The sequence below is a fragment of the Taudactylus pleione genome, unplaced genomic scaffold, assembly GCF_031769625.1.
Source record: "Taudactylus pleione unplaced genomic scaffold, aTauple2 ptg000366l, whole genome shotgun sequence".
Classification (NCBI taxonomy): domain Eukaryota; kingdom Metazoa; phylum Chordata; class Amphibia; order Anura; family Myobatrachidae; genus Taudactylus; species Taudactylus pleione.
Window position 1 is genome coordinate 5,362,109 of NW_028284767.1, and position 26,665 is coordinate 5,388,773.

The 26,665-nt window shown below is 41.0% G+C and overlaps 2 protein-coding genes across 2 annotated transcripts in view; both read left to right on the forward strand.

The window, feature by feature from the left end:
- The first annotated feature begins 443 nt into the window (after nucleotides 1-443).
- On the forward strand, nucleotides 444-11,906 carry LOC148508439 (uncharacterized). The gene is made up of 2 exons (XM_088444550.1): nucleotides 444-530; nucleotides 8,246-11,906. The coding sequence occupies exon 2, from the start codon at nucleotides 8,297-8,299 to the stop codon at nucleotides 9,779-9,781; it is 1,485 nt and encodes a 494-aa protein (XP_088300676.1). The 5' UTR covers nucleotides 444-530; nucleotides 8,246-8,296; the 3' UTR covers nucleotides 9,782-11,906.
- The window catches only part of LOC148508440 (uncharacterized), a 119,133-nt gene continuing 92,937 nt past the window's right edge, over nucleotides 470-26,665 (forward strand). The window contains exon 1 of the mRNA XM_088444549.1: nucleotides 470-530. The gene's annotated coding sequence lies outside the window, so the exon portion shown is untranslated. The remainder of the gene's footprint in view (nucleotides 531-26,665) is intronic.

Here is a 26,665-nt window from a genome sequence, read left to right on the forward strand (position 1 = left end):
CAATACCGGGAACGAGGCAGAGACTGATGAGGCGGAGCTCTCGGTCCCCGTTAACGACAATGACTCCCATAGCAGCTCCTGGGGATGGGGCCGTGTTCTGATAAATCGTACGAACAGCGATATGTGCAGCATATTACGATGCTTCTCTGATGACATTAGCTACAGTAATAAAGGAATAATGGCACATGCACTGCAAAGCACCAGTCTATGCTGATGTGTAATAATGAATGGCATGTGCTGTGCAGCCTGCACGTCATGTATGTAGCATGTAGAAAGAGTAACGTGGCAGCAAGCAGCATTGCACAGGCTCTGTATGTTGCTGGGAGCAGCAGGCAGGTGCTGCAATCAGTCACATAGGGGGGAACCATAGTACGAATGTTATTTGCACTAGGCTTCTGTTTCCAGCAGGACATATTCCACTGCAGCACCCTTCTCTTCCTTCTCAGGAACACTCACTCCCCCTTTCCCCCAAACCTCTACTTACCCACAACGGGTCACCACCCGGGAGAGAGAGAGACAGGAGGATCCAGGTAATGGGCAGCCATCTGCACCTACACCACAATTACTGCTACTTCGGGTGTCAGGAACACTAGACGTCATGTCTTACAGTATCTGATAGAGAATACTAGATCGTGCATGTCTCGTATGCTGCTGCATTGCAACTTCATTTATCCTATGCATGTTATATCTGCTGATCGCACTCATCTCCCCATACCAGTCACAGTGATAATAATATGTGCTGATTGCAGAATACATTGCTGTAATCATGGATTACTATTCAACTTGTATATGGCTCAAGCAGGATAACAATCACAGCAAGCACTATTTTACAGGAGATTAATATGGCTTGTGCCTGGAAAACTTTGCTTACTCACACCTTCATACTGAGATATGTGTATCTTATTTCTATTATTTTGGCTATGACCTTTGGCAGCATGAAAGTAATTACATATTTGTAGATATTGGATACATAGGTGTTTAAAATGTTTACTGAAATCTGGTATGTTTCTTTTTTTTGTTTTTTTGCTAAATTTATTTAAAAAACAAACAAACAAATCTATTAATCCAAAGTAAAAACATAGAAGGACGATATAGGCCAGTGAAGAGCAACAGGTGGCCCTGGGGACGCACACAACCCTCGCTTGCATCCCAAAGCTACTTCCTGCTTGTTGTCTTATTTGTATGTTATAGATTGTAATACTTATTCAAAAGCCCCGCTGATATCTTATTATAGATGGATATCTCTTTGATTTATGAAATGTATAGTTTTACTATTGAGTTTAAAAGTAACGTTTTGAAGATTGGAGGGCCCTCGAAGTGAATCAGCTTGCCTATCACTGATTTAGGTTAGATGTCTACTTATTTTTTCTTTTCATTATATATTGATTGTATAGGAAAGTTTCCTGGACTGCACACCCTGAATATATATAATGGGAGGTGCTACCTGTTGAGACTTTATTGCAGGCACAAAAACAGACAAATCACAAGTGCACAACTCCAAATTACTGATTTATATATCAATATATATACATTATGCAATACAATTTTGCAATCAAAAGAGGTTTTTAGCATAATCATGGCCAAGGTTATGGGCCTACCCACGATATCCCGGTAACCTTTGTCGGGTGGCTCCCTAACCTACTAGGGTTCAAATCCAGAGCGCAGGATACCCCTAAATCGGCACAGACTAGCACCCCTCCCTTATTGGTTTAATAGCATGGAGTCTGTTATTGTTATGCACACTAGTAATAGGCACAATTTTAGGTAAGTCCTACAGGTTATATACTGTAGTGCAACTTTGGGTTGAGTTTTGGGGCGTGGGTCCCCTGGATTGCTTTGGTTGGTCTGCTTCAGGGCATCGCATTATAACACATTCTTCCTGTTTTGCACAATTTTAACACTTTACTGTTTGTTTTTATTATATTTGTATTTTCACCTTTCTATGCAGCCACAGCTGCTCTTACCTTTCTTTCTCACTTCACTTTTCTCATTATAGCGATGCCCAGGCGTGGCTCGGCTGTGCCGATTTAGGGGTGTCCTGCGCTCTGGATTTAAACCATAGTATGTTAGGGACCTTTCCTACAGAGGTTACCTGGATATGGTAGGTAGGCCCATAACCTTGGCCATGATTATTCTAAAACCTCTATTGAGTGCAAAATGTTATTATATGCATAATGTATATATATTTATATGTAATCAGTAATTTGGAGTTGTGCACTTGTGATTTGTCTGTTTTTGTGCCATTATACATTGATAACAGGATGATTTGCAAGCATCAGTTTTTTTAATTATTATTTTGTGTATTGTTGAAAACAAGAACTAAAATTGATCATCTTCTATACAGGATTTATGATTTTGCAAAGAACTGAAACAGGCTAAGCAAGAAGCACTACCGATGAGATGTAAGAAATCTCATCTGCCAGAGTGGGGGAGTGAAAACTCCCCCCTCCAGCGATCCCTACCTGAGCAAACAGTGCATCAGCCTAGTGCTGATGTGCTGTGTCTCACCTCCTGGCCGGCTTCACCGGGTAAGCGTGAGATCTCGCAAGATCCCGCATGCAGCCCCCGGAGCCGGCAGCCACTATTCCTGCTGTGGTGGTAGGGCAATGGCTGCTGTCGATATCGATAGCTACAGCTGCCAGCACATCGAGGCTGCTATCTTGTAGATAGCAGCGCCGATAATGACAGGTTCGCCCCTCTCATTTAACACCTGACCCTTCAACCAACTCAAATTACATTTAGCATCACTGTGTCCAGTGTTCTCCCCAGGCTGTTTTTGGCGGGTGCACCACCCGCCAAGAAACCGCCTACCACCCGGCACTTTGGGAGCCTGTAAGTGGGGACAGTATCTGGGAGCTGTATAAAAAGGACCAGATCCTACAGACTTTGCAGCTTTTTCATAATCAGACAACTGGGCCCCTAACAAGAAGAGGATAATTTATATATAAAATGTTATTTCAAGTTTAAATCATAATGTCAGGGTTTAAAACACTTTTTTTTATTGTGAAGGCCCCCACCCGGCTAATTCTTGATGCCACTCGGCTGGAAAAAAATTCTGGGGAGAGCACTGGTGTTATAAAGAATGTACAAAAGCAAACACACAAATACACATGTAAACATGTGGCGTGGGAAAACCATGCGCATCGTTTCACTGCATTTTAACTTTCCTGGCTCCTCTTAGAGAGTCCTAAGGGGAGGTTTACCAGCATCGCTGCTTGCTTTGGGGTTAAACACTTCTAAAATTAAGACAAGTGGAGATAGGTCTAATTGAAAATGCCAAATGTTTGGCTTATATTAAATAAGGCCCTAGAAAACTTACAGGTGTCTGAGCTTAAAGGGCTGACCTGGAGATTGTGATATTGTGATACCATATGCTACATGTCGAGTCCATTACTAATACTTATTAATCCTTGTTGTCATACTGGAGTATTTAGCAAATTAAAATGTTGCCCTAACTGTGTAACTACCCACATTTTTAGCTGTTGAGAGCCACATTCAAATGTTAAATGCAGTTAACAATTTTGACCTGTGTCTGTACACTAAATGATCTATATCGGCACAATATGAAGTACACCTGAAATCGGCAAAACTATGGTCTAAACCAGGTCTGGCCAACCTGTGGCTCTCCAGCTGTTGTGAAACTACAAGTCCCAGCATGCTTTACCAGCTAATCGGTGGGAGGGTATTCTGGGACTTGTAGTTTTACAACAGCTGGAGAGCCACAGGTTTTCCGAGTCTGGTCTAAATGATCAATCATGTTTGAAAGTCAAACCAACACTCACAACTGTTTTCTTCTTACATTTTCCAAAGTTGGATAATGTACATACACTGAGTGCTAATCGCCCAGAATGGTTGCTAATTGGCAGGATTGGAACAATAAGCGTTCCATGTATGGGCAGCTCTAGTGGGAGGAACAATCAGAAGCTGCAGTCCCAGACATTATTGATGCACTTGTTGCCATTATTTGATACACACCTCAACAGTCATTTTAAAATGACAAACTTATGCCGGTTACACACTAGATGGCCGCCACACGATGCGACGAACATCATATCATGCGGTCGTTTGACACCACACGATCTGGTGAGTGACCACAAGATATGTTGTTCACCAGCCGCCTCCAGAAGCATAGTGTCATTCATCAAATTGACAGATTGAGCAGCATGTAGGCTCGATCTGTCGATGCGATGAACAACCCTACAGGAACGCACGTGGTCCCTCATAGTGCGTACACACTGGCCGATATGGACGAAATGTTGGCTCTATCCACCGTCAGGCGACATAGCATCTATTGTGTACCCAGCTTTAAATGTACAGACACTTTTGGTAATACAACTGATGCAACTTTTCGCAAATATTTAGCAAAATTGACTATATAAATTGTGATTTCTATGGGGATGTTAATATGGGTCTATATAACAATGGAAATAATTCCTGGCTCCAAGGAATTCACCCAAGAGTAAATAGAAACCGTATCCCAGTAGTTCTGCTGCTGATAACAATAGAGGGATGCCAGCCTTCTTACAAAAGATGATAGACCAAATAGGAACAGAAACAGAGACTAAATGAAATAAATAAAAATATATTTAATGTATTAGGTATAACAATATGTCCTGGGAGTGGAGCTTAAAAATAACAAACCAACAGAAATACAGTATGAAAATAAAGTGTATATACAAAAAAGAAGCTAACTGATCAAATGTAATTAGTGAATAAATACTTATATTCGCCAGGTCTTTAATGTGATGAATGGAAAGAGTAACACTGTCCAAAGTCTCTACGGGTTCAATCCTATTAGGTGCGAGTTTGTGAAAGTATTTGTTTCATGAAACTCACTGACATCACATAAATGGGCACATGAGAAATGCAATATTCAATTAGAAATGTCATTTGTGGGACTCACAGCAAGATGGCTTTTCTATAAAAAGCTACCTGGGAGAAGTGTGTGAAAAAGTAGAGAAACCATTCTGGACCCCCAAAAAGTGACGACTGAGGTAGCATGACCATATAGGAGGCTGTCAGGATGTCAGTGGCCATAACGAAAATACAAGAGGTTCCTAAAAGGTGTCAAATGGCTGTTTTTTTGCACTTTTTCATTATTGGTGAAAAATGATAGCAAATGTGGTGTTCAGCAAATTAAAGTGTTTACAAACATTATGGCACAGAACTGTATAGTAATTTTTGAGTATTTTCATATTAGTTTGTAAAAAGTTGGACAAAATACTTTTACACCTCATTTGCAAGTTGTAAAACCCCTCTCCCAGCAATACACCTGCAGATGTCTGTCCCAGTAATAACTTTTTTAACCACTTAACTGATGATTTTTCCAGCAAAACCGGTCAGAAATTGCCGGGTCTGCAGGAGAGTCCGGGGAGTCAGAGGAGATCTATTCTGCACATATGTAGAAGAAATTTTCTTTTCAAAATCACAGCAGTCGGTGTGGACGTACCTTGTCAGCTTAAGCACAGCTGGCTGCATTCGCATCCCATACGACCACATCAATTAAGTGTTTCAAGTTATTCTTCTGAAAACTGACATGTCTTGTGCCTAATTGAATTGATCCCTATATGTGTTATGTTCTTAATCCAATAGAAGTAAATCTGTTTCCAGAAATAGGAAAAAGCTTAACATATAATACACAATATTCAATTGTTGTCTATTAATGGTACTCTGTTGTTATGTAAGGTCACTGCTGAAAGGCTGTGAGTATGGTAGCCTCGGTCCTATACTCCTGCAAAGAAGTGTGTTTCATTCAGGTGTTCAAAACTGTGAAAAGCCAGAGGGTCCACACTTTTGTAGTGGCAAGCGTTTTACATTTCCTAAACAGTGTGGTCTAAGCCATTTCTCTGTTCCACCTACTACTGTGCAAGAACACCAGCATGACAGCAGACTTATTATTATTATTATTATCGCTTATGGCGCCACAAGTGTTGCGCAGCACCTTACAAAGTACATAAACAAAAAAGTGACTAACAGTACAATGCAGGACAAGGACATGGATAATATACATTGCTACATTGGCGACCATAACACCCAGATAAGCAACACCGCAAAGCAAAGTGTTAGGTGCCCTAGTGGGGAGTAAGAAGTAGATGAAAATAAGTAAGGAGAACAACAAGAGGGTAGAGGGCCCTGTTCGCAAGAGCTTACATTCTAAAGGGGAGGGGCAGACAAGCAGGTGTGACACAGATAGGGTAAAAAGGGAGGAAGGAATATGTAGCAGCAACTTGGGATGAGAGCTGGAAGGCTTTGATGAAGCAGTGGGTCTTGAGAGAGCCCGTTTGAAGGATTGTAGAGAGGTGGAGAGTCTGATGGGAAGAGGGAGAGAGTTCCAAAGGTGGGGAGCAGCACGGGCAAAATATTGGAGGCAGGAGTGGGGGGAAGTAATAATTTGGTATGATAGGCGGCATGCATTTCTTGAACGAAGAGGGCGGGCAGGAGAGTGAAGGGAGATGAGGTCAGATGTTAATGGGAGAGGAATGGGTGAGGGCTTTGTATACTTCTATACAAAATTTTCTATATTTTATATACTTCTGTGCAGGAGTAAATGACCTAGGCCACCGTATTCACAGACGTTATCATACTTATTTGGCTCGATTCAGCTCCTGGAGGTATTCAATACACCGCGCTGCTAAAGCCCAACTAAGGATTTCTTATTGCAACCCTCTGGGGATGCGAGTAGAAATCTGGTAAAAGCACAGGCACGAGGCTGTTTTCTGCCCTTCGCGCCGGGAAGTTAGGTCGGGAAATTCCCGTTCTCGTGCCTTAAACAGGGTGTTTAGTCGCGAGAACGGGCATTCTCCGATTAAACACCGCGCAGAATAGAGTAACTCCGGGAGCTATCTCCCGGCGCTATTTACATCGCGGGCAATTTAATCGAGCTCATAGTCTCTGTTTCTGAATTTGTAGCACTACAATTTTTTGGTCTATCATATTTAATATCCACACTTTATTACAGGCAATGGTGGGTTATTATATATGCATGGTGTGTATGTATCTTACAATATTATCCAACTTTGTGTGTGTTCTTATTTTTTTACTTGAATATTCACATATTTCAATGCTATGTGGGACGACATTATTATTGTTATTTATTTAATTGAACTGACGTGTTCAAATGCAAAAACACTTACATAGTAACTAATGGTCACGCATGTTAATACTTGCTCTAATATCATCGGGGCAGAATGCAGAGAGCCAATCTGGGTCTTGCTAGTTAAATTGACTGATTCAGAGATGTATTCAAACCCAATGGTTTACGTACATCTCCAGTGGTGTGAGATCTGCGCATGTGCAGATCCTGTGAGATTGCACGCAGTGCCCGCAAGTCACTGGCCCTGACAGCGTGAAAACACGGGCCGTCCTGAGGGTATAGATGACCGATGGTCCCACAGTTGATTCGGATCAGAGAAGCCGGCAGTGGGCATCTTAATACTTAAGATGCCTACTGCGGTCTTTGCATATTGTAGCACAGCCGCTGTGTACAAAAATGCTTCCATCTCTGAATCTGACCCTAAGTCTGCCATTTATATAGGTATCTATAGAAATATTAGTGATGATACCAGTGATGAGGTTTCTGGTAAAGATAGGAAGGACATCGCTGTTCATGTATTGTACTTTATACTGAATGCTGTATAGTGTGATATAATGACAGAGAGATACTATTAAGGTGCGTACACACTAGGCGATCAGGAAAGACAGTACATTTACGACATCATAATCGTACCGTCGTTCCTGATCCCCTGTAGTGTCTGCACTGAACGATCAGTCGTTCAGTGCAGGCACTGTCCATCATTCCTGAACATGCCAATCTGTCGTTATCGTCAGATTGTGCTGCATGTTCAGGCGATGGACAATGTCGGAAACGACCAGCGGGAGTGCGCATCGCTGGTCATTTCCGACATAAAAGTGCACGATTTGTGCACGATTACTGAGTGACTGCACGATTACGATGTCGTATTCGTGCAGTCGCTCAGTCTTATCGCCCAGTGTGTACCCACCATTATAGTTCCTTGTTTGTACAAAGGAATAATGATGACTGTCAGTAAGATTCAGCATATAGTAACGGTATTATCTGGTGTGCACAGCCTGATGTGCACTTATGTCCTGATCAGCGAAAGTCTTAAGCTGTAGGTTTGCAGGAGCTACCTGCTATAACCATAAACCTGACCGAATAGTTCCAAAATTATAACCTATAACACAATATGCAATTGTTGTCTATTAATGGTATTCTGTTGTTCTGTAGGTGCACTGAGTTCTCAGATCCATTCTAATCTAATTTGCCACATTTTTGTGAATGGATCCAGAAAGCTGGAAAATGGCAGCAACCAACTTTAAATTTCTGAATCAGCGAGGTGACATGACTGCACGCAAAACCTTACAAGTATATCATGGCAAGTACATGCCTACAGAGCGATTTGTTAGGAGGACAACCAATGTATTGAGAAATGAGGAGTCTGCAAAGCTGGAGGCCAGATACTTGCATGTCAACAGAAAAGCCACTTATGGACATTACCCCACATCAATTGAACAAGGGGAAATGAAAAGAGCTTGTTCTGAGGAAAGCCGAACCAATACCATTAATAAATATTCCATAAACAAATGGGCTGAATCTGCACCAAATCAAACGTACCACAGAGAGAATGTAGCACGTACTGCTTACAGCAAGGATTCACACAACTTAAAGGCACCTTTTGGAGTTGACGTTAAAAGATTGCCCGTTCTAACGAGAGATACCAGTTATATATATATTCCACAAAGAGAGAAGACAAATTCCCAAATTTTCAGGGAAGGTGTAAAGGTAAATGCCACCACTTGCACCAATGCCAAAGATTCAGTCTCAGTCCTGTGCAACAAGACTAAGGTCCCTGGCGGAAAAACAAGAATAATAAATGCATCCCCTATACAAGGTAACGAAGAAGTGTACCGTGAAGACTCAAACCGTTACCTCGGAATTCCATTTAATCATTCCCATAAGAGAATTATGGTGCAAAATAACATGCCGCATCACAGTGAGACAAGTGGACCATGGAAAAGAATTAAAAGTGATCAAGACTCCTCAGCCCGCACAATGGACAGAGTGCACCAGAAGATGTTTGATCAACACCGTTCACCTTACAAGGACATTCCTACTGTGAGTGGTGCGTTTACCCATACTGATGGTGGCAAAACCGTGGCATGTAGGGCTACACTAAATAGAATACAAAGAGATAAATATAGAAATTCACTACCTGATAAAGTGAAAGGGGAACATGCAGTGGCTAAGCAAAAAGACAAGCCCGCAGGGAACTCCACATATAGGAGATTTCTACTTATCGATAGCCAAGGGCTGCCTTACACTGTAGTTGTAGAAGAGCCTAAATCTACAAAATTAAGTAATCCGACCAACGAGTACAGCTCAGAGAGCACACATGCTGATGTCTCAAAATCATTAGCTCCTCGAAAGGTCTATAAATGTCCAGTGTGCTTTAGAATATTTGAGTATCTATCCTACCTCCAGAGACACAGCATTGCCCATTCTCAACAGAAGCCTCATGTGTGCAAGATTTGCGGCAAAGCTTTTAAGCGGACTTCGCACCTCACGCGTCACAAGTACACTCATTTTGGTGGCAAGCCCTTCCAGTGCCAAATATGTCAGCGCAGGTTTCGGGATGCCGGGGAGCTGACACGTCACCAGCAGAGCCATACTGGAGAAAGACCTCACCAATGCGAAGTTTGTAACATGTGTTTCGGAGAACACAGCACTTTGCAGCGTCACATGCTTTCAAAACATATGAAATAAGAAAGGAGACTGGGCACACAGGAAAGCCGTCATCCACTTATTTTCCATGATTGCAGAATGGATAGCTTTATTACATGTCCTGTTGGTCCATATTCTCGTCTTTGGGCTGAATAAAAGAAAAGCATACTATATACTGTAGAAAAGAGTATGGACCAAAATCACACCCTAACTATTTAGCACTTGCTTCCAGTAGAGGAGCCCAATTCATTACTAAATAATGCACATATGTAGATTTATATATCGGTAGTAACCCATTTAATTCCTAACCTTGTACTCCTCAAAGTAGAGCGTGCAGATAGAATGGTGCTTCCTTTTATAGCTTTTTCTTTTGAAGTGTATTTGTATTTTTAAACTAAATACCACCTTACACATTTTCGTGAGAGTGAAACCGTAAATATGTATTACACTGGAGCTTGTCAGACGCTAGAAGATTTAAGATAATTAAGTATACATAGAATTATGCATTAAGCACTGCTCCATTTTTATTTCCTCTATTCCTAAGTTAAATGTCTGCATTATAAACTTATTGACTCTTCTTAACAAATACAGGATTTTCTTCAGGGCCAAGGGAATTATATTTCTTAAAGTATGTGATATATATTTTCTTTTTTTCATGTGTGTAAGTAACTTTTGCTTGTTTGATCAATATACTATGCTTGTTTACAGAAAAGAAAGTAAAATTGTTCAGTTACGTTATGTCTACATTCATCATATTAGGTAGCAATTAAGTTAATATGAAATTCAAACACAAATCCCAGTTGAATTCATTGGGCCTGATCCTGATTCTGGACGCAGTAGTGCAGCCGCTGTGTCTTTTGTATGTAATCTGATGGAATGGGTATGAAATCCCGGCTATCGGGATTTCTCTGCTCAGAATACTGACAGTGGCATCCCGACAGTCAGTATCCCGACACCCATAAGGAATGAAGGTAAGTGGAACCCTAACCTCTACCCTAACCCTCCCTCCCCGGTGCCTAACCTCCTCCCCAGTGCCTAAATCTAACCTCCCCCTCCCCGCACCCTAATCCAAACCGTCCCTCCCCCTAATGCCTGATGCCGCTGCCTAACACCCCGATACTTACCTTGGCAATGCCGGCGGCCGGGATACTGGTGCCAGGATCCCGACCATTTGTTGGAATCCACCGCTATTAAAGACTGTCGGCATCCCGCATGCCGGGATGCTGACTACATCCCAATCTGACACATCTAGTAATGTTAGTGAGGGGAGTCATATGCATCTTTCATGTCTATAGGTAGTTGGGTAGGAGTACATCTAAAATAACACACACACATACAACAATATAAAACACATATCATACGTTCTATGCAGTTTAAAACAAAAAAAACATGGAAATGCTACAATATTGCTAAACAAAATATATAAAAAAACAAATGATCTCAGCAAATATTTTGATCAAAGAGTTGAAGCCCATAAACTACTTTTATTGTGACCTTTTCATGTAAATTCCTACAGCAGCATATTAAGGAATCCGTACCTGATTTACCGCATGTACCTTTACCGATGTCTTGCTTTGACAGGGTAGAAGCAATATAGCTGGAAACCTGGCTATATGCTATATATATATTCACTCACTGCAGTGTAGCACTTTCTACTATTTATTTAATCGAGTTTGTGCGAGCACCCTGTGCTTTCATGTGAAGGTAACTGAGGGTTGAAAGCCATTTATGTTTTTGTTTTTATTGTTAAAACATTCCTTCACACCTTACATTTAAATCTTGTTCCACATAGAAAAAGAGAGTAGCCTCACTATAATATATCCATCTAATTCTAACACTTTATTGTTAATGTGCATCACATTCCAATGTTTGTATCAAATATGCTACACGGTTTGTTTAAAGTTGAAGAAACTGTTTACAACGGAAATAATAAAAAAAAACATTTCTAGTTATTTATTAATTTAAAACCCAGACCATAGTGTACATGACCGTAGAATTACATGTACTATCGTCTTGAAATGACGATGGTTATCTTTGGTTTAGCAATATGAATGTTTGTTCAACTAACCTTTTTTTTTTGTAATTCTGGGGTGGCCCTATCTTTTGCTGTGTTGTATCCTTTTACTGTACATTATTCCTATGGAACAAAGTCTCTTCTCTATGAAATAAACCATTTTTTTTCTAGCAAAGGTTTTGTGCATTTCCTTACTGTTGACAGTCATTTTTGACTAGGAGTCATTATTTTTTCTATCAATTTATCAGTATGTGAGATGTATCAAGCAGTGTTTAGAGTCTTCTAGTGGAGAAGTTGCCCATAGCAACCAATCAAAATGATAGGTAGAAGTTGATTGGTTGCTATGGGCATCTTCTCCATAGTGCCTACAATCTTAGAACGGATATGGCCAAATAAATTTCTATCTCTCGGTAATGGAGCTTGCAGTGTGGTCACAGGCTAAATTATTCCACCAATCTACTTGAATGCAAAATAGATCACCTAAAGCTCACCCTTGTGTACACAGTGAAACCGTATTAAGGAGAATATTTTTGAAACAAAGTCCCCAAAAATGTTAACTTTGTAAAAACATGGAGTTTCCCATAGCAACCAATCGTGTGTGGTTTTTTTTTTTTTACTATTTCTAAATTGGAATAGGAAATTACAGAACCTGACTGGTTGCTATCAACAAAATGTCATTTTCTCAACAGTTGTCAACTATGTATTTATAGTGGCACGTTGGAAAAGTTAAAAAGACTTAATAATTTTCAGCTTTCAAGGTACAGACACAGGTAACAGTATAGATTAACGGTCTGATTCAGAAGTGGACAGATTTAGAACATCGGGAACTGGTTAACATCGTGGGACGTGTATTGGAATTGGAGATCCATACAATTTCATTAGGCATTCCTGGGTAATGACTGGGGGAGGGGGCTCTTATTGATGGGCATGCTGGTGTCAGGGATTGTGTTGAAAGTCGTGGTTCCACTGGCAATGGCGCCATGTACAGTCGGACATTCTGAGTAATCCTAGGGTTGCTCTAAAGACTGATGGTGTAGCCAATGCCTGCTCAATGGTGCTTCTTTGGTTGTACATTGGCGGATTTTGTGCCAAGGCCGGTAGGCGTCTCAATAGGATATCCACTGATAAACAGACTTGACACACTTTGCATTGAGTTGGAGTTCTGCCCTTTTTTACGTGCAAGCAGAAAGCGTAACAATTTGGTATTCATTATCTGGTAACCAAAGAGTTTAGCTGGGTACACACGTAAAGATATTCAGTCCAACCATCCAACTAGTTGGTTGGTTAGTTGGAATGAAAATCTGGTAAGGTATGAAAGCAAATGACAATCAGCCAATTGCTCCCAAACGCCGAAAAATGGACAAAAACTGTTGTTTGAAGAAATGTTTCAGATCAAACATTTAACAAACGTGTCTGAACGACCATTTTCATCTGTTTTCTGGCATTTAGGAGCAAATTGCTGATCATCATTTACTCCCATACGTTACCAGATTTTCATTCCAACCAATAAACTAGTTGGATGGTTGGACAGAAAATCTTTACGTGTGTACCCAGCCTTTGAAATGGCATTTTTTTTAAATGAGTGGAAGGGGCAGTCTCTGCTGTCAGTATTAGCGGTGATTGCATACATCACAGATGCAGCTCAAGCTGTTTTTCTGCATGTCAAACTCAGTCTTCCTGGGTCTGTCAGAAAAGACTATCAGTCGCAGTCACAATACAAAGGCTATTTTGCAGCATAAGGTTTGGTGTGATTGATAGAAAACATTACTAACCTGCGTACCAAAAGTACCTCCCATAGCCCATTCTATTGTCTTGGGCCTTAGCAGAGCTGGATGTTGATATACGTTCTGCACACTTGGAGGGCTTGATCTTTTTTGCTCTCTTGAGATTGTAGCTGGGCTGTCATTTACACCCTGGGCTCTAGTAATGAAGCCTATGAGCCACATCAATCCATTTTCAGGGAAGCAATTATTAAAACGGCATTCAGTGTTGACCAGTGCAACGTAATGAACCTGCACCTCAATAACTTCAAGCTCCACAATCCTTGTATGGTGCCAGTGACGAATGATGAGGATCCCAGGTAACACTGCAGTGAACAGATGAGGAATAATGTATATCTATCCCCTGGAGAAAATAGGAAAAATATAATTAATAGTCTGCTTCAATATAAGGAAAGCTTGCTCACATAGGGATGTGCTGTATGCATATATCTCTTGAAATTGCTTGACTCCATTTAGGGAGGGGGGGGAATGTATCAAACCTTGTAGAGAGAGAAAGCACCCACCAATCAGCTTTTAACAGTCATTTTACAGGCTGTGTGTTGAAAAATGACAAGTTGTTGGTTGGTACTTTATTGCTTTCCACTTTATTGCTCTCTTGGGTTTGATACATATGCCCCTTTATCTGTCTCTACTTTATCCCTCTCCAAGGTTTGATACATCTGCCCCAGTGAGTCTGTTAACACTAATGGAGGGTGTTTTCCTCTCATGGTATGCTGTCAGTGTTCGTTCTAAATCAAACGTGTGATATCACTTAACATGCTTTAAAGCCAACAGAAAACTACCGGAATCTATGACCTGCAAACTTAATGTGTTCCAGGGAATAACAACGGCTGGATGGCAAGCTTCCCGACCACTGCTGGGACCAGTGGCGTAAGTTCATCCCAGACGTCCGGAGGCAAGTTATAATTTGGTGCCCCCCTTGTCACAGCCGCTGACACTAATGTAGCAATTCGCATGCGGATAGGATATCGATAGACAATGGTAGCAGCTGATGGTCTGACATGGAGCTCTTCACTAGTGTATGGTGGCTTCTCAGGTGCCGGGAAGGGGTGCCATGTATTGGGCGGCTGTGATGGTACACTCCGGGTACATAGTTACAGCCCTATGTGGGGTGAATATGCTGTGGGCGAGGTGCTCCTTCAGTTCTGGAGCCAAGCGGCAGGCGCCTCCATTGTCTCCCATAATTCTGCCCCTGGTTGGGACATAGTAAAATGAAAAAAACATTGCACTAACCATCTCAATGTGAGTCCTATGCGCGCTCATGACCAGGTTGGCAAACGCGCGTCTACCCCTTATGTCAAATTTTGCAGAAGCTTACTGATGGGAATCCAAGTCCTACGAATACATGACCAGAAAAGCAAAGGAGGCAAATCCTAAAATATTCCAAGGAAAGAATGACACCAGCACAAGACTTATCAACCAGAAAAATAAACAGTTTACTGGTGAGTCAGAAATAAGTGAATTACTCTTTATTATTATTATTATTATTATTAATTTTTTTTTTTTATTAAACCAATGGGAAAAAGCGACAAACATTTGGTAAAGCCTTCCTAGATAGGAAAAGCATATTACTATGAATGCAAGCTATATAGGGATATTGAAGCATTACACTCTCTAGAGGAAAGGTGTATGGAGAAACCAAAGTAATTAAACTTCTTTAGGTTCCACCATTTGTGGGTTCTTCTGTTTCTTGAAGTATCTAAGAAGGGAGAGAAGAAACAAAGCAAGACTGAAGGTCATTGAATCCTGCAAACTACTGTTTGTTCACTGGGAGGCTTTCCATCTAACAGCTGGTGGGCAAACTACCCCATACCTGCTGCTTGGAGAAATCACTATGTATCTTATCAGCCACTAGTGAGTACAAGGCAGGATCTGCTTAGGGAGGAAATAATGTGAGTACAGGTAGGAGTCTCCCTTGGCTTTTTAAAATCCACTCGTATTCCTTAACGAGAGTGAACCAAAAACCCAATTGGGCAAACTTTTAAAACTTCAGATTTATCATTACGGGCTCAATGTGAAGTATACAATTTTTAAGGGACGTCTTGAAAGCTATAGCTGCCCTGGCCATTTTAATATCACTATATTTGTCTTATTTAAGTGAAGCTGAGGTTCTGGCCAACTCCTCTGATTCTCAATCTACTGATGAGGGCATGTTCAATAGATTGTGACTCATGATAATGGAACCCCAAATGTACTTTGCCAGCTATGGGCAGAATTTGTGTTGGCAATAGACACAGGGGTGGACCAACATATTAGCAGTGGTAATGAGAGGCAGCCCAATGAGCGGTTTTGGGGTAATACTCCACTTAGTAGGAGGTACTGCCGTGTATGAGGGACCAGCACATGCACCATATGCCTTCCTGTGCTGGTCTCTATCAGCTGTATGAGCAGAGTAGAAATCACCAAAGACCCAACAATAAGGTGCTAGGATCATAGAAGAAGTGAGTACATTATATACTACTATAGCACTTTATTGTTGGGTAGACTGATCTGCAACATGGAAGCTTGTAATTTTTGTCTTCTCCAATTATCCGATGACTTAAAAATAAACTAACAATATTGTGTACAAGATCTACGTTGCATTTTTGACCACCGTAGGACCATAGTGAAAATTGGATCCAACGTACACTACATATTTTAATAAGGTGAGTACATGACATACTTTTACAGCACCAAATTATTGGGTACATTGATCTACACCATGGAGGCTTGATATTTTCTCTCCTCCGATTTTTTTTTATTATTTGAAGTTGACCGACCACATTGCATGAGATATCTACGTTGCATTTGCAACCACCGTAGGACCACAGAGAGAATTGTGTCCAGTGCCTATCATTCACATCTAAAGGGTGAGTGCATTTTTATTTCTGATTGGTATTTTGTTTTATATATTACACACTATATATTGTGTGGTTTTTTTTTTTTTTTAGTTTTTTTTCTTTATATGATCATTTCAGAATACTTCAACCAAATACAATAGAGCGGAAGCGCTGGAACCGTTCTCCTTTCTTAGCCTGCAGTTAATGTTATTATTACATTATTACATCAAAGCCATATGTCACTCCTGAGGGTTGGTTTGGGTTGGAAGGCTGAAAAGGAGATTTGAGATACATGAATGAACTTAGGTGGCTTGAGCCAGGACTTCCTCATGTATTGCTGTGAGGAGGTAGAGATATGGCAGTGGATGATGGGCCTGAAGAATAGAACAGGAATAGAATGTCTTTATAGAACAGCAGGTTGGAATGGGACTTGATATACTGTATAATACTGAAGGAATGGGCAGAATCGGATTAGGACTGATGATGCTGGATTGGTTTGAGACCGATGTTGGTGAATTAAAGAACCTAACTGATATGAGTCCGATGTTGATGAATTAATGAACTTGATCGGTTTGAAGATGATATATGGAATTGATGATTGAAGATATTAGATGGGACCGATGATTGAAGGTATCAGCTGGAACCAATGGAAACAGCAAGAACAAGTCTTAGTGGTAAAACTCAGGGCCTGATTCAGCAAGGATCACTATTCTGCTTATACGCACGCAGCGCAGTTACAATAATCAGCGAGTGCAACCTAAGACAAGGGTGCCCTCTTCCCCTTACTCACATCTGTACACTTAGGTAACACATCGAAACAATTGGTAACATCCGGACCCATACGCACAGTTAAGGCAGGTCAGGCCTCACTCAGGAATTGCACGCCATCAGGCCTCAGGCTGCGTATGGTATCACAGTGGATAATTTATGCACGCCCATACAACGGCGTTGAAACACACCTGTGTTCGCCCGACCAACCCCCCGTCACCACCCACAAACGGCACTTCCTCTCAATCACTCTGCCATGGGTCTGCGTAGCCTCTGCAGTCCCGATCACAATAGCTACTTCGCGCAATGCATACGTATGCACAGGACGCAACAATTGGCCAATTGCGTGCATATAAACAACTTCGATCCTTGCTGAATCAGGCCCTCAGACTGGAGTTCAAGATGGTATAGTAGACTTGTTTACCAGATTTAGGAACTAAATATAAAGTACTGGGACTGTTCAGCTACAGAGTACCTGGGAGCTCAGTACAGAGCTGTAACTTCAGCAAGAAGCGACATTGTACTGGCAACAGAGGCCAGTCAGGAAATGGAATTTATAGGGGAGGATCCCCAGGCATTGGATGCTGCGATCAGCTGGTCTGGTAGCAGCTTTCTGAGTGGAGGAAGAGCGTCAGGTGACAGATACTGTGGTTTAGGAGGGAACTTTGGCGTTGTAGCTTGTGTGTCGTCATGCTGGAAAGACAAGTTGTGAGCAAGAGGCTGCAGTGAGCCATACCCATGCTCAGTGACAGGACACTGAGCAGACGAAGCAGGAGCAGCAGAGACAAACCTCAGCACCACCCGGGAGCGATGTGCCTGGACAGACATCGGAGAGGTAAGAAAGTGGTTTTTAAGGGCCGGAGCGTGACACCATATCACTTAGACATCTTAGTATACCAGCATATGAGGATAAGAAAAGTGCGCCGGGCAGTCAGTCATCGGATCAAACTTCATGACATCACATCCCTCCTTACAAGGTAACCTATAGGCCAGGCTTAGACTATTTTTTTTTAAAATAATTTGATCAAACTGGATCTCATTATGATGTGGACAAAAATGCAAATGCAGCAGGGGTTGTCTGTAGGAAATAGACACTTACTGCATACATCTGCATTCCGAGTGCAGCGTCCACAGATGCAGCTTAGGATCACCATCGTGATCATTGCTGCCCTCGGCTATTCTGCAAAAGCTGAAGCTTACTCAGCCTGGCCATTGGAACCCCTCTGCCGGTTCCAGGAAGTCTGCTTCTGCTGATGCAGACCATGGGCTCACCATGCCTACAAAATTGGGAGCAACAGTCCCCATTTTGTTGAATGGTCCTGGTTGCCACCGCCGCTCTGTTCCCCAAATGCCACAGCAGGTCAGTCAGCAGGATGAGCAATCACGCACCTGTGCCGACCCAGAACCATCAAATTTGTATGTAAACAATCTGTTTTGTGTATAAATCCAAATCAGGCCCTGGGTGTGTGTGTACATTACACTGATCAACACTCATTTTATTGCCAATCGTTTTAGAGCGGTTTTGGGGTAATTTTGTGCTGATTCCGAATATGACACCGATTTTGCTAGATTAGCTCTAATTTTTGAGATACATGGACAAGAAACAAGAAAAACACAATAGACAACTGGATGGGTGGTTGATCATTTATATACGAAGGGTGAATATTCTATATTGATCGCAGAGTGAAGACCTAGAATAATTGTGTATTTCACCCTCTACAATGTTCCGCTAGAGATACCCATATGCATGTGGCATGGCTATGTTCCCTATAACTTGAGGAAATCCATTATCTAAAGCCAGTTAAAAAAAAAAAAAACCTTTTTGAATTCGGCAACCTCACCAGCTCAGATTTTGAGAAAATTTGGTATATGGAGAGTATATATGTAGTCTAAGAAAAATACAAAATATTATTTAAATATATCATGCCGTTTTCAAAAATCTGTCAAACGCACAACCAGCATATTTTCAAATCTCTACAACAGCTCTCCTAATTAAGCTAGAGAGGTGGGAGTGATGTAATTTTATTGTGTTTTTTATGCCCTTATCTATAATATACAACACAATAGACTTTGTGAGGAAAATCTTTTTCCAAAATCAAACTGAAATTTTTGATCATGATTATCTCAAAAAGTGCGTCGACAAATTTCTGGAAATAGTCTATACTAATGTTAAATGTTTGTCAAAATTTAAAAGTGGGTGGATAATGGGTTCATAGTTAAAAATAATTTTAAAGCAAGGAAGTTTATTCAAAAAAGCCAGGGGTATTACAAGTAGTAAAGGTGCATGCACACACAACGATTTTTTGAACGATTATCGTTAAACGATATAGTTTAACGATAATCGTTTGAAAAAATCGTTCACTTTCTGAGTCAAACGATGAACGATTATTGTTCATGCGCGTTCACGTTTGTAGTTTTTAGTTCAGTCAGACTTGTCAACTCAACGATTTTCATTAAGTTAATATGCAAAAATCGTTTGTAGTTCATAAAAATCGTTCATTACATTTAAATGAACATAGTAAATGAACAACTTTAGTAAACGATTTTAGATCATTTTTTCAAGGTAGAAAATCATTTACTAAAATCATTCATTAACTCAATCGTTGTGTGTGTATGCAGCTTAATGGGTAATAGATTTTATGGATTCATAAGTTTATTTATATAAATCAAGTTGAAGAGAAATACTTGTTACAGGGTTGCATAAAATTAGATTTTTAAAAAAAAAACAATCAACAACTGATTTATTAGATTTAAATAGGATTTTTTATTAAATTTTTTTTAAAGTAAATGTTTTACATTTTTAAAGGTTTATTTAAAAAAAATGTAATAAAAAATTGTATTTAAATGTAATCAGTTTTTGATTTTTGATTTTTTTTGTAAATAACAATTATATGCAATCCTGCTTGACATTGTATTAGCCAGTCAACATTGTTAGCTGAAGATAGTTTGACAATGCCTCAGTGGTTTTTAATGTGTCATAAGGAGACATGACAAATTCTTCCAGTTGGAGTTATAGGGTCGACTTTGCATAAAACCTCTATTAGAGGTATCCATAGTACATCAGGCTTCCTTGGATAAAAGAATGATGGTGAAGGCCCAGCTGAATGAAGGAAGGTCACTTTTTAATTTGTCTTCATTCTTGTCCATCACCTAAGCAAGCCACCATTTCTTGTTATACATAACGGCTATATAGCCATATATTTGTGTCAACTGGAGTTTGTCTAGAGATTTTGTAACGAATACTGTAGATGATGTTGTAGCCTTAGAAAAGGTTTTCACAGATATTATTGATGTACTTGAATCAACAGGTATAAAAGCATGATACTGTTGTGTTCTTCGAATAGTTACTGACTGGCTGAAACGATGATTCAAAAATGTTTCAGACTCAATATAGTCTTAGAAGCATGCAGAATGAGGCGCTAGTCAGTTAAGTAATTTATTATCTAGAATTAAAAATAATAAAAATTGTATAGATACACCCTTTAATTGGGTCAGAAATCCGATTGCAATAAATTACAAGATAATGGGGAAATTTATAAAGTCACAGTTACAACATGTATTACACCTAACATAGGAAAATTAAAAAATCAGAAAAGGGTAATAAACCAATATATATTTAGTTAATATAGTAAGCAGACAATTGTACTTCAATTCTAATAGAATTAAAAAGTTTTTTAAATAAATATATATCTTTTTACTATTGATACTTTTATGGTTGATATATTTTATTATTATTTTTTACCTTTTAATGTTTAGAATAATGAGATAATGTAGGAATGCTGTCATAGTAAGATATGAATTAGACTAGCAATCTACAATATGATTATTGGGATAATCGAGCAGAATGTGGTTGTTTGAAAAGAACACAGTTGCTGTTATGCAACCATGTGATATATAGAAACAGTCTGAAAGTGAGACTTGACCCGCACAAGGCTGTGCACACGTATTTAACAGGGACAACAGCTGCTATAATTAGCGGCAATACCATATATAAACGGTATTGCCGCTATCACTAACCATACCTGTTGAAACCCATTTCCTGATGAAGCCACTGAGTTAGGAGAAAGGCGGAGAAACCCGTTGATTAGAGGAAAAAGTGCCAGTGTTCACTCTTTTGTTGGTCCCGGGAAATACGCTTCCCCTGAGACCTCTAATAACCCCTTGCAGGAACAGCTTCTGCCATTACAAGTGGACTATCTGCACGCAAGCTCATGGGAGGAGCAGCACGAGCCACACGCTGTATCGAAGGTCTGGTAGGGTAAGCCCTAAGGGATAGAGCTTCACAAAGGGGGCATTTTTTGCATGCATGCTATTACATAAAAACTCTCCCCAAGCACATTTTTATACCTAACAGATTGCTTTTTGTATCACAAAGTAACTCTGGCAGCTGTCAGATTGATTTGTTATTGTGTATCTTTGGAAAGAACGTGCTACTAGCAGCTTAAATGCAATCTCACTAGGCTTGGTGCCTTTGGAATCTGTGCAATGACATTATCAAAAGGAGATATATCGGACTTCCGGTGGGCGGGCCATCAGAGATGGCCGCTTTTTGAACAGCTCCTCTCCTCGTACCTTCAAAACTGGCCTGCACGGCTTTCTCAGACAAACTATCACACACTCCGCCGGTCCTATGGCTAGGGGAACACACGGCGATCAGTCTGATATAAATCCGGTGCTGTGGAGTGAACAAATTACTTACACCCGAGTCCGGCCAAATCTTTGGCCTCTACTGCGCAGTGACACCCGACGCCATCTTGATTGATTTTTGAACAGCGCAGCGGCTTCTCCCTGCCGCCCGAGTGGCTGACCCCCAATGTGCCCTGGGAGCCTTGTCCTAGTGCTCTAATAGGACACGGCTGCTAACTGATTCTGGGACCTCCTTGCCATTAACAACGCGGGGGAGCAGACAGACAGGTGCAGTCACCTACACGAAGCTGGGATTGCCTTCCCCTGCAGACTGAGCTGGAGCTCAGACACTCACGCACCTATTAACACAGCGAGTATTGGAGACTGCAGCGGGAGTCGGGCGGGGATCCCTGTGGACGCCACGCAACAAGTGTGACCATCCTGCTCTTCCGCAGCCCGATCACTAGAGTCCCGTACTTATTTAAAATTTTGGCAGCCATTTTATGAAGGGGCCGCAAACAGGAGCTATAGAATGCAATATATGCTGCCAATTGCCCCATGCTGCTGACCCTGGTTACACAGGGACATAGTTGAGTGTCTCACACAATCCAAACCCACTCACCCTTTACTTATATGACAACTGGGCTGTCATGGAGTGAGATACTCCCCACCCTATCACCTAGCTTTGGAACTCACCTCACTTACAATTCCTGGTATATTATATCAAAAGGTGACCAGGGGATTTCCTGCGTGACTGGCTTGTCGTTGTCCAAGCAGTTGCCTAACAGTGAGTGCCAGAAGAAGGATCTTGGCTATATCCTCCTCTAGATTGTGGATCAAGCACAACTTAATTATTGATGACCGCACTGGGAACCATTACAGCATATCCTATTTGACCCAACCGAGGGACTGAAGTTACCACACCTGGAGGAACTATCCTCTACCATACTTAATTTACTCCCATGAACTGGGGTTTTGGGAACTGTCTGTATCCCAAGTTTCAACGAACTGGAGATAATATGACAAGGGACACTTTCTATTTACTATAAGAAGCAACTGAAACCTGGATCCGCATTACCTCGCTGCCTTCATAATTTGTTGTGCTGGACTAATATTGGTGGACAGTCTGTTTGGAGTATTGTAAATTGCAGTGGTCTCGTGAGTATACTCACTATATATTCGTAACCACTGTTATATTATTATATATATCTATTGCAGTGATTACTGTATATTACTAGCCTTGCTCACAACAAACCATAAACCCTTTGTCACTCACCTCCTTTACTGATTAATATTTATGGTTGGTTTACCTTGTGTGATACCTTGGGGGTAATTAGCTCGGCAGAGGGTGGATTGTTGCAGTGTTTAGGTGCTTACTGAGGGTCCACACACGGCTTTCAAGTAAAATAAAGGATATGGTGCTTTACTTCAAGCAGGGAAAAACAGGTGCAACACAAAGGAACAGAAAATAATAAACAACCTAGCCCCTGTTCAGGGCGTCTAACTCACTTCTTGAGCCCTCTCTAATGAGGTGCAGCTAGTCTGCCAACAAAGTCTCTGCCTGCTTCTTGCAGGTCTATCACTGGCTCCAGCCTGGCTTGGCTTGGCTGCCACAGCTACACAAATACAGTCAGTCCTGGTGGCCTTCCTGGTATCATACAGATATAGGCCCTGGCTTCCTCAACCTGCAGCTTCACTGCTTTAATGTCACACAGTCTGAGAGTTTGTGGTCCCCCCTTGCCTCCTGCATGGTCCAGACACAGGCCTCCTGGCTGCCACAATCCCACATAGACTGTTTTGCACGGCAGCCTGACTGGTCTGCCTTCTCATCAGCCCACATCTGAGCTCTATCCACAAGGATAATGCTTTTCCCCACACAGAATCTGCTGCACACCTGTTGGGGGGGGGACACTTCACTTATATACAGTTGCTGCCACCTCCTGGTCACAACACAAATTTTGTCCATTTTTATTTTAGGTGTACCAGATCAGCTGAAAGTATCTATTATATGTTCTTCTGGTGTGTTAATATAAGTGTATTTGTTATATGGAGAAATATTTCTCCAAATCATTACTTCCATTACCACAGAGATCATCTTCCCGTACAGTGGGTAAACCAAATAAAATCCCTGCGAAAACAAGCACTTCACCTTCCTCTAACACATAGAGGCCCTGATTCAGAGCCGGACGCTCTGACAGAGAGCTCTCTCTGAATCCGGGCCGGTCTTGTTGTTTTTTTGAGCGGCCGCCTGGCCGCTCGCATAGCTGTGGGTGACCACCCACAGCTATAGCGAGCGGCCAGGAAGATCTTCGCGATGTTCAAGACCATCGCGACCATCAGGCTTGCGACGAGACCCTTGTGGTAGGGTCTCGTTGCCGCAAGCCCCAGAAAGATTTTGGCTCTCACAGAGCCGAAATCTCTCCCACTGACATCACTCGTGATGTCAGTGGGGCCGGCCCCAAACGGAGGCGTTCACATGGGAACGTCTTTGTTTGGGCAGCCACTCCCCCGGCCCGCCCACTCAACATCGACCGTACGCCCCCTTTTGGTACGAGGCGTGGAGCGACGGTTTGCCCGTCGCTATCCGGGTCTTGCGCATGCGCACGACGGAGGCGGCTCCATCGTGCGCATGTGCGCTGGGCCAACATCGAATCTCTTGCAAGCGTATAGCGCTCGAGAGCGGGCCTGAATCAGGCCCAGAATGTCCCTGAAATTGATAAGAGGTTAGATAAAATCCAAACCTCTTTAGATACAGTTTTATCTAAAATATCAGAAAATTCCAACAGATTAGACACTGTTGAGCAGAGAACGAGTGATGTGGAAGATCAACTGATCACATGGCTCCTACATTGCTTCTAACAAGTTATTAGAAAAAGTCGACGACTTAGATAATCGACATAGACATAACAACTTGAGGTTTATAGGTATACCGGAACAGATTAAGGGATCTGCAATATTTGGGTAAAACTCTAGTCACAAAACTTGATATTCAAGACGATATAGGGGTACCCCAAGTAGGGCGAGCACATAGGCTCAGCCCGGAAAGAGATGGTTCGGGAAGCAGGCCGAGACCAGTGATTGCGAAATTCCTAGATTATAGAGTTAAAGGAAAAAATCCTATCAGGTTTCAAACGACACAGAGATTTAATAATTGATGATCAACGTATACTTATTTTCCAAGACTTCTCTGTTGTAGTTGCACAAAAACGTAAAGAATTTTCTTCAGTATGCAAGTTCTTGGTAGAACACAATAAGAGATTCGCATTATTATATCCAGCAAAATTGAAAGTCACTGACAATGGCCAAATGCTATTTTTTGACAACCCTGAAAAAGCACGCATGCATTTTTTCACAAATCTCTCCCCCAGAAACTCACCTAGTCACTCTCGTTCTGATTCTTCTATTAACACTTAAAAGATAGAATAATGCATTGACGTCTCTTCAAAAGATTTTTTATGCATCTCATAAAGTTATGGGCAGTCACAATATATGGTAATGGGAATGAAACTCCCTGTTCTATGCTTTTTATTTCTTTCATTTTGTTATTTGTCAATTCTGTACAAATTGTTTTTTGTTAATATATGCTCACCGATGTCTGACAATTACATTTGGACTTGGTACAGAAAAATGTTGATTAGGAAAAGATATGAAAATGTATTGAAGCATATTTCATATTTGAATTATTACACAGACACCGTATTGTTATATGAACTGAGCCTGGGTTCCGATCTTTTATTATATTCACATTTAATTCTACCTGCTGGCTGGGTCGGGGGATTTGATTATTTTTACATTATATCTTTCGCGTTTATCTTATGTTATTGACGTTGGATGACTACTCCCATAGTAACTATGACATCTTCTAACTCTCAACTTTCCCAAAAAATGAAGGTCTCCTCTTGGAACGTAGGGGTCTCAATACACCAATTAAGCCTAAAAAAATGTCACTGAAGAAATTGAAACCTGACATAACTTTTCTACAAGAAACCCATTGGAAACGGGGATGAATCTACCTTAAAAGACCGATGGATTAATGAATGTATATCGGCCCCATATCGTACAAAGTCCAGAGGTGTAGCTATTACACTTGCTAAACATCTACCATATACCATACTATTTTCTACATCAGACCCAGAGGGATGATATATACTAATGGACATTCAAATTTATGACACCAAATACACAGTTAAACATATATGCACCTAATAATGACCAACAGGTATTTTTCCAATCTATAACACAACTCTTACATAGTAGAATCAATTTTCATTTAAAAATAGGAGATTTGAATACCGTAGCCAACCCAAAAATAGATAAATTACCAATCCCTACAAATTCTTTAGCCACTCAATAGACACATGTTCCACAACTCATGAATGACCACTCCGTCATATCTGGAGACTACATAATTGTACGGACAGATCATTCACTTTTTACTCAGCAGTCCACTGCTCTTTTTCACGGATAGACTACATCTTATTATCTACTACTCTTCTTTCAGATATATCTACCTCAGTAGGTGATATTGCAATATCAGACCACACACCAGTATCAATAACTTTGGCTACAAAATCAAATCACTCCCGTCCTTTTATTTGGCGCTTCCCGTCATACCTATATAACTGAACAATTTTGTAAATATATGGTGACAAAATGGACAGAATTCATGGATAATAACATAGAGCAGTGGGGCACACACATTTTGTCCTGGGAAACGTCCAAATCGGTAATGCGTGGACGCATTCTATCTTATATAGCAAAGAGAAATAAAGACAAGGCACAATATGTAGACCTACAACGAAATTTACAAACTGCACTGACAGATTACATCTCCCAACCCACACCAGAAACACAATCGACATATTTAGCAGCGAAACAACTGTTAGATAGTTTTGTGCTTAGTCAGGCACAAATAAAA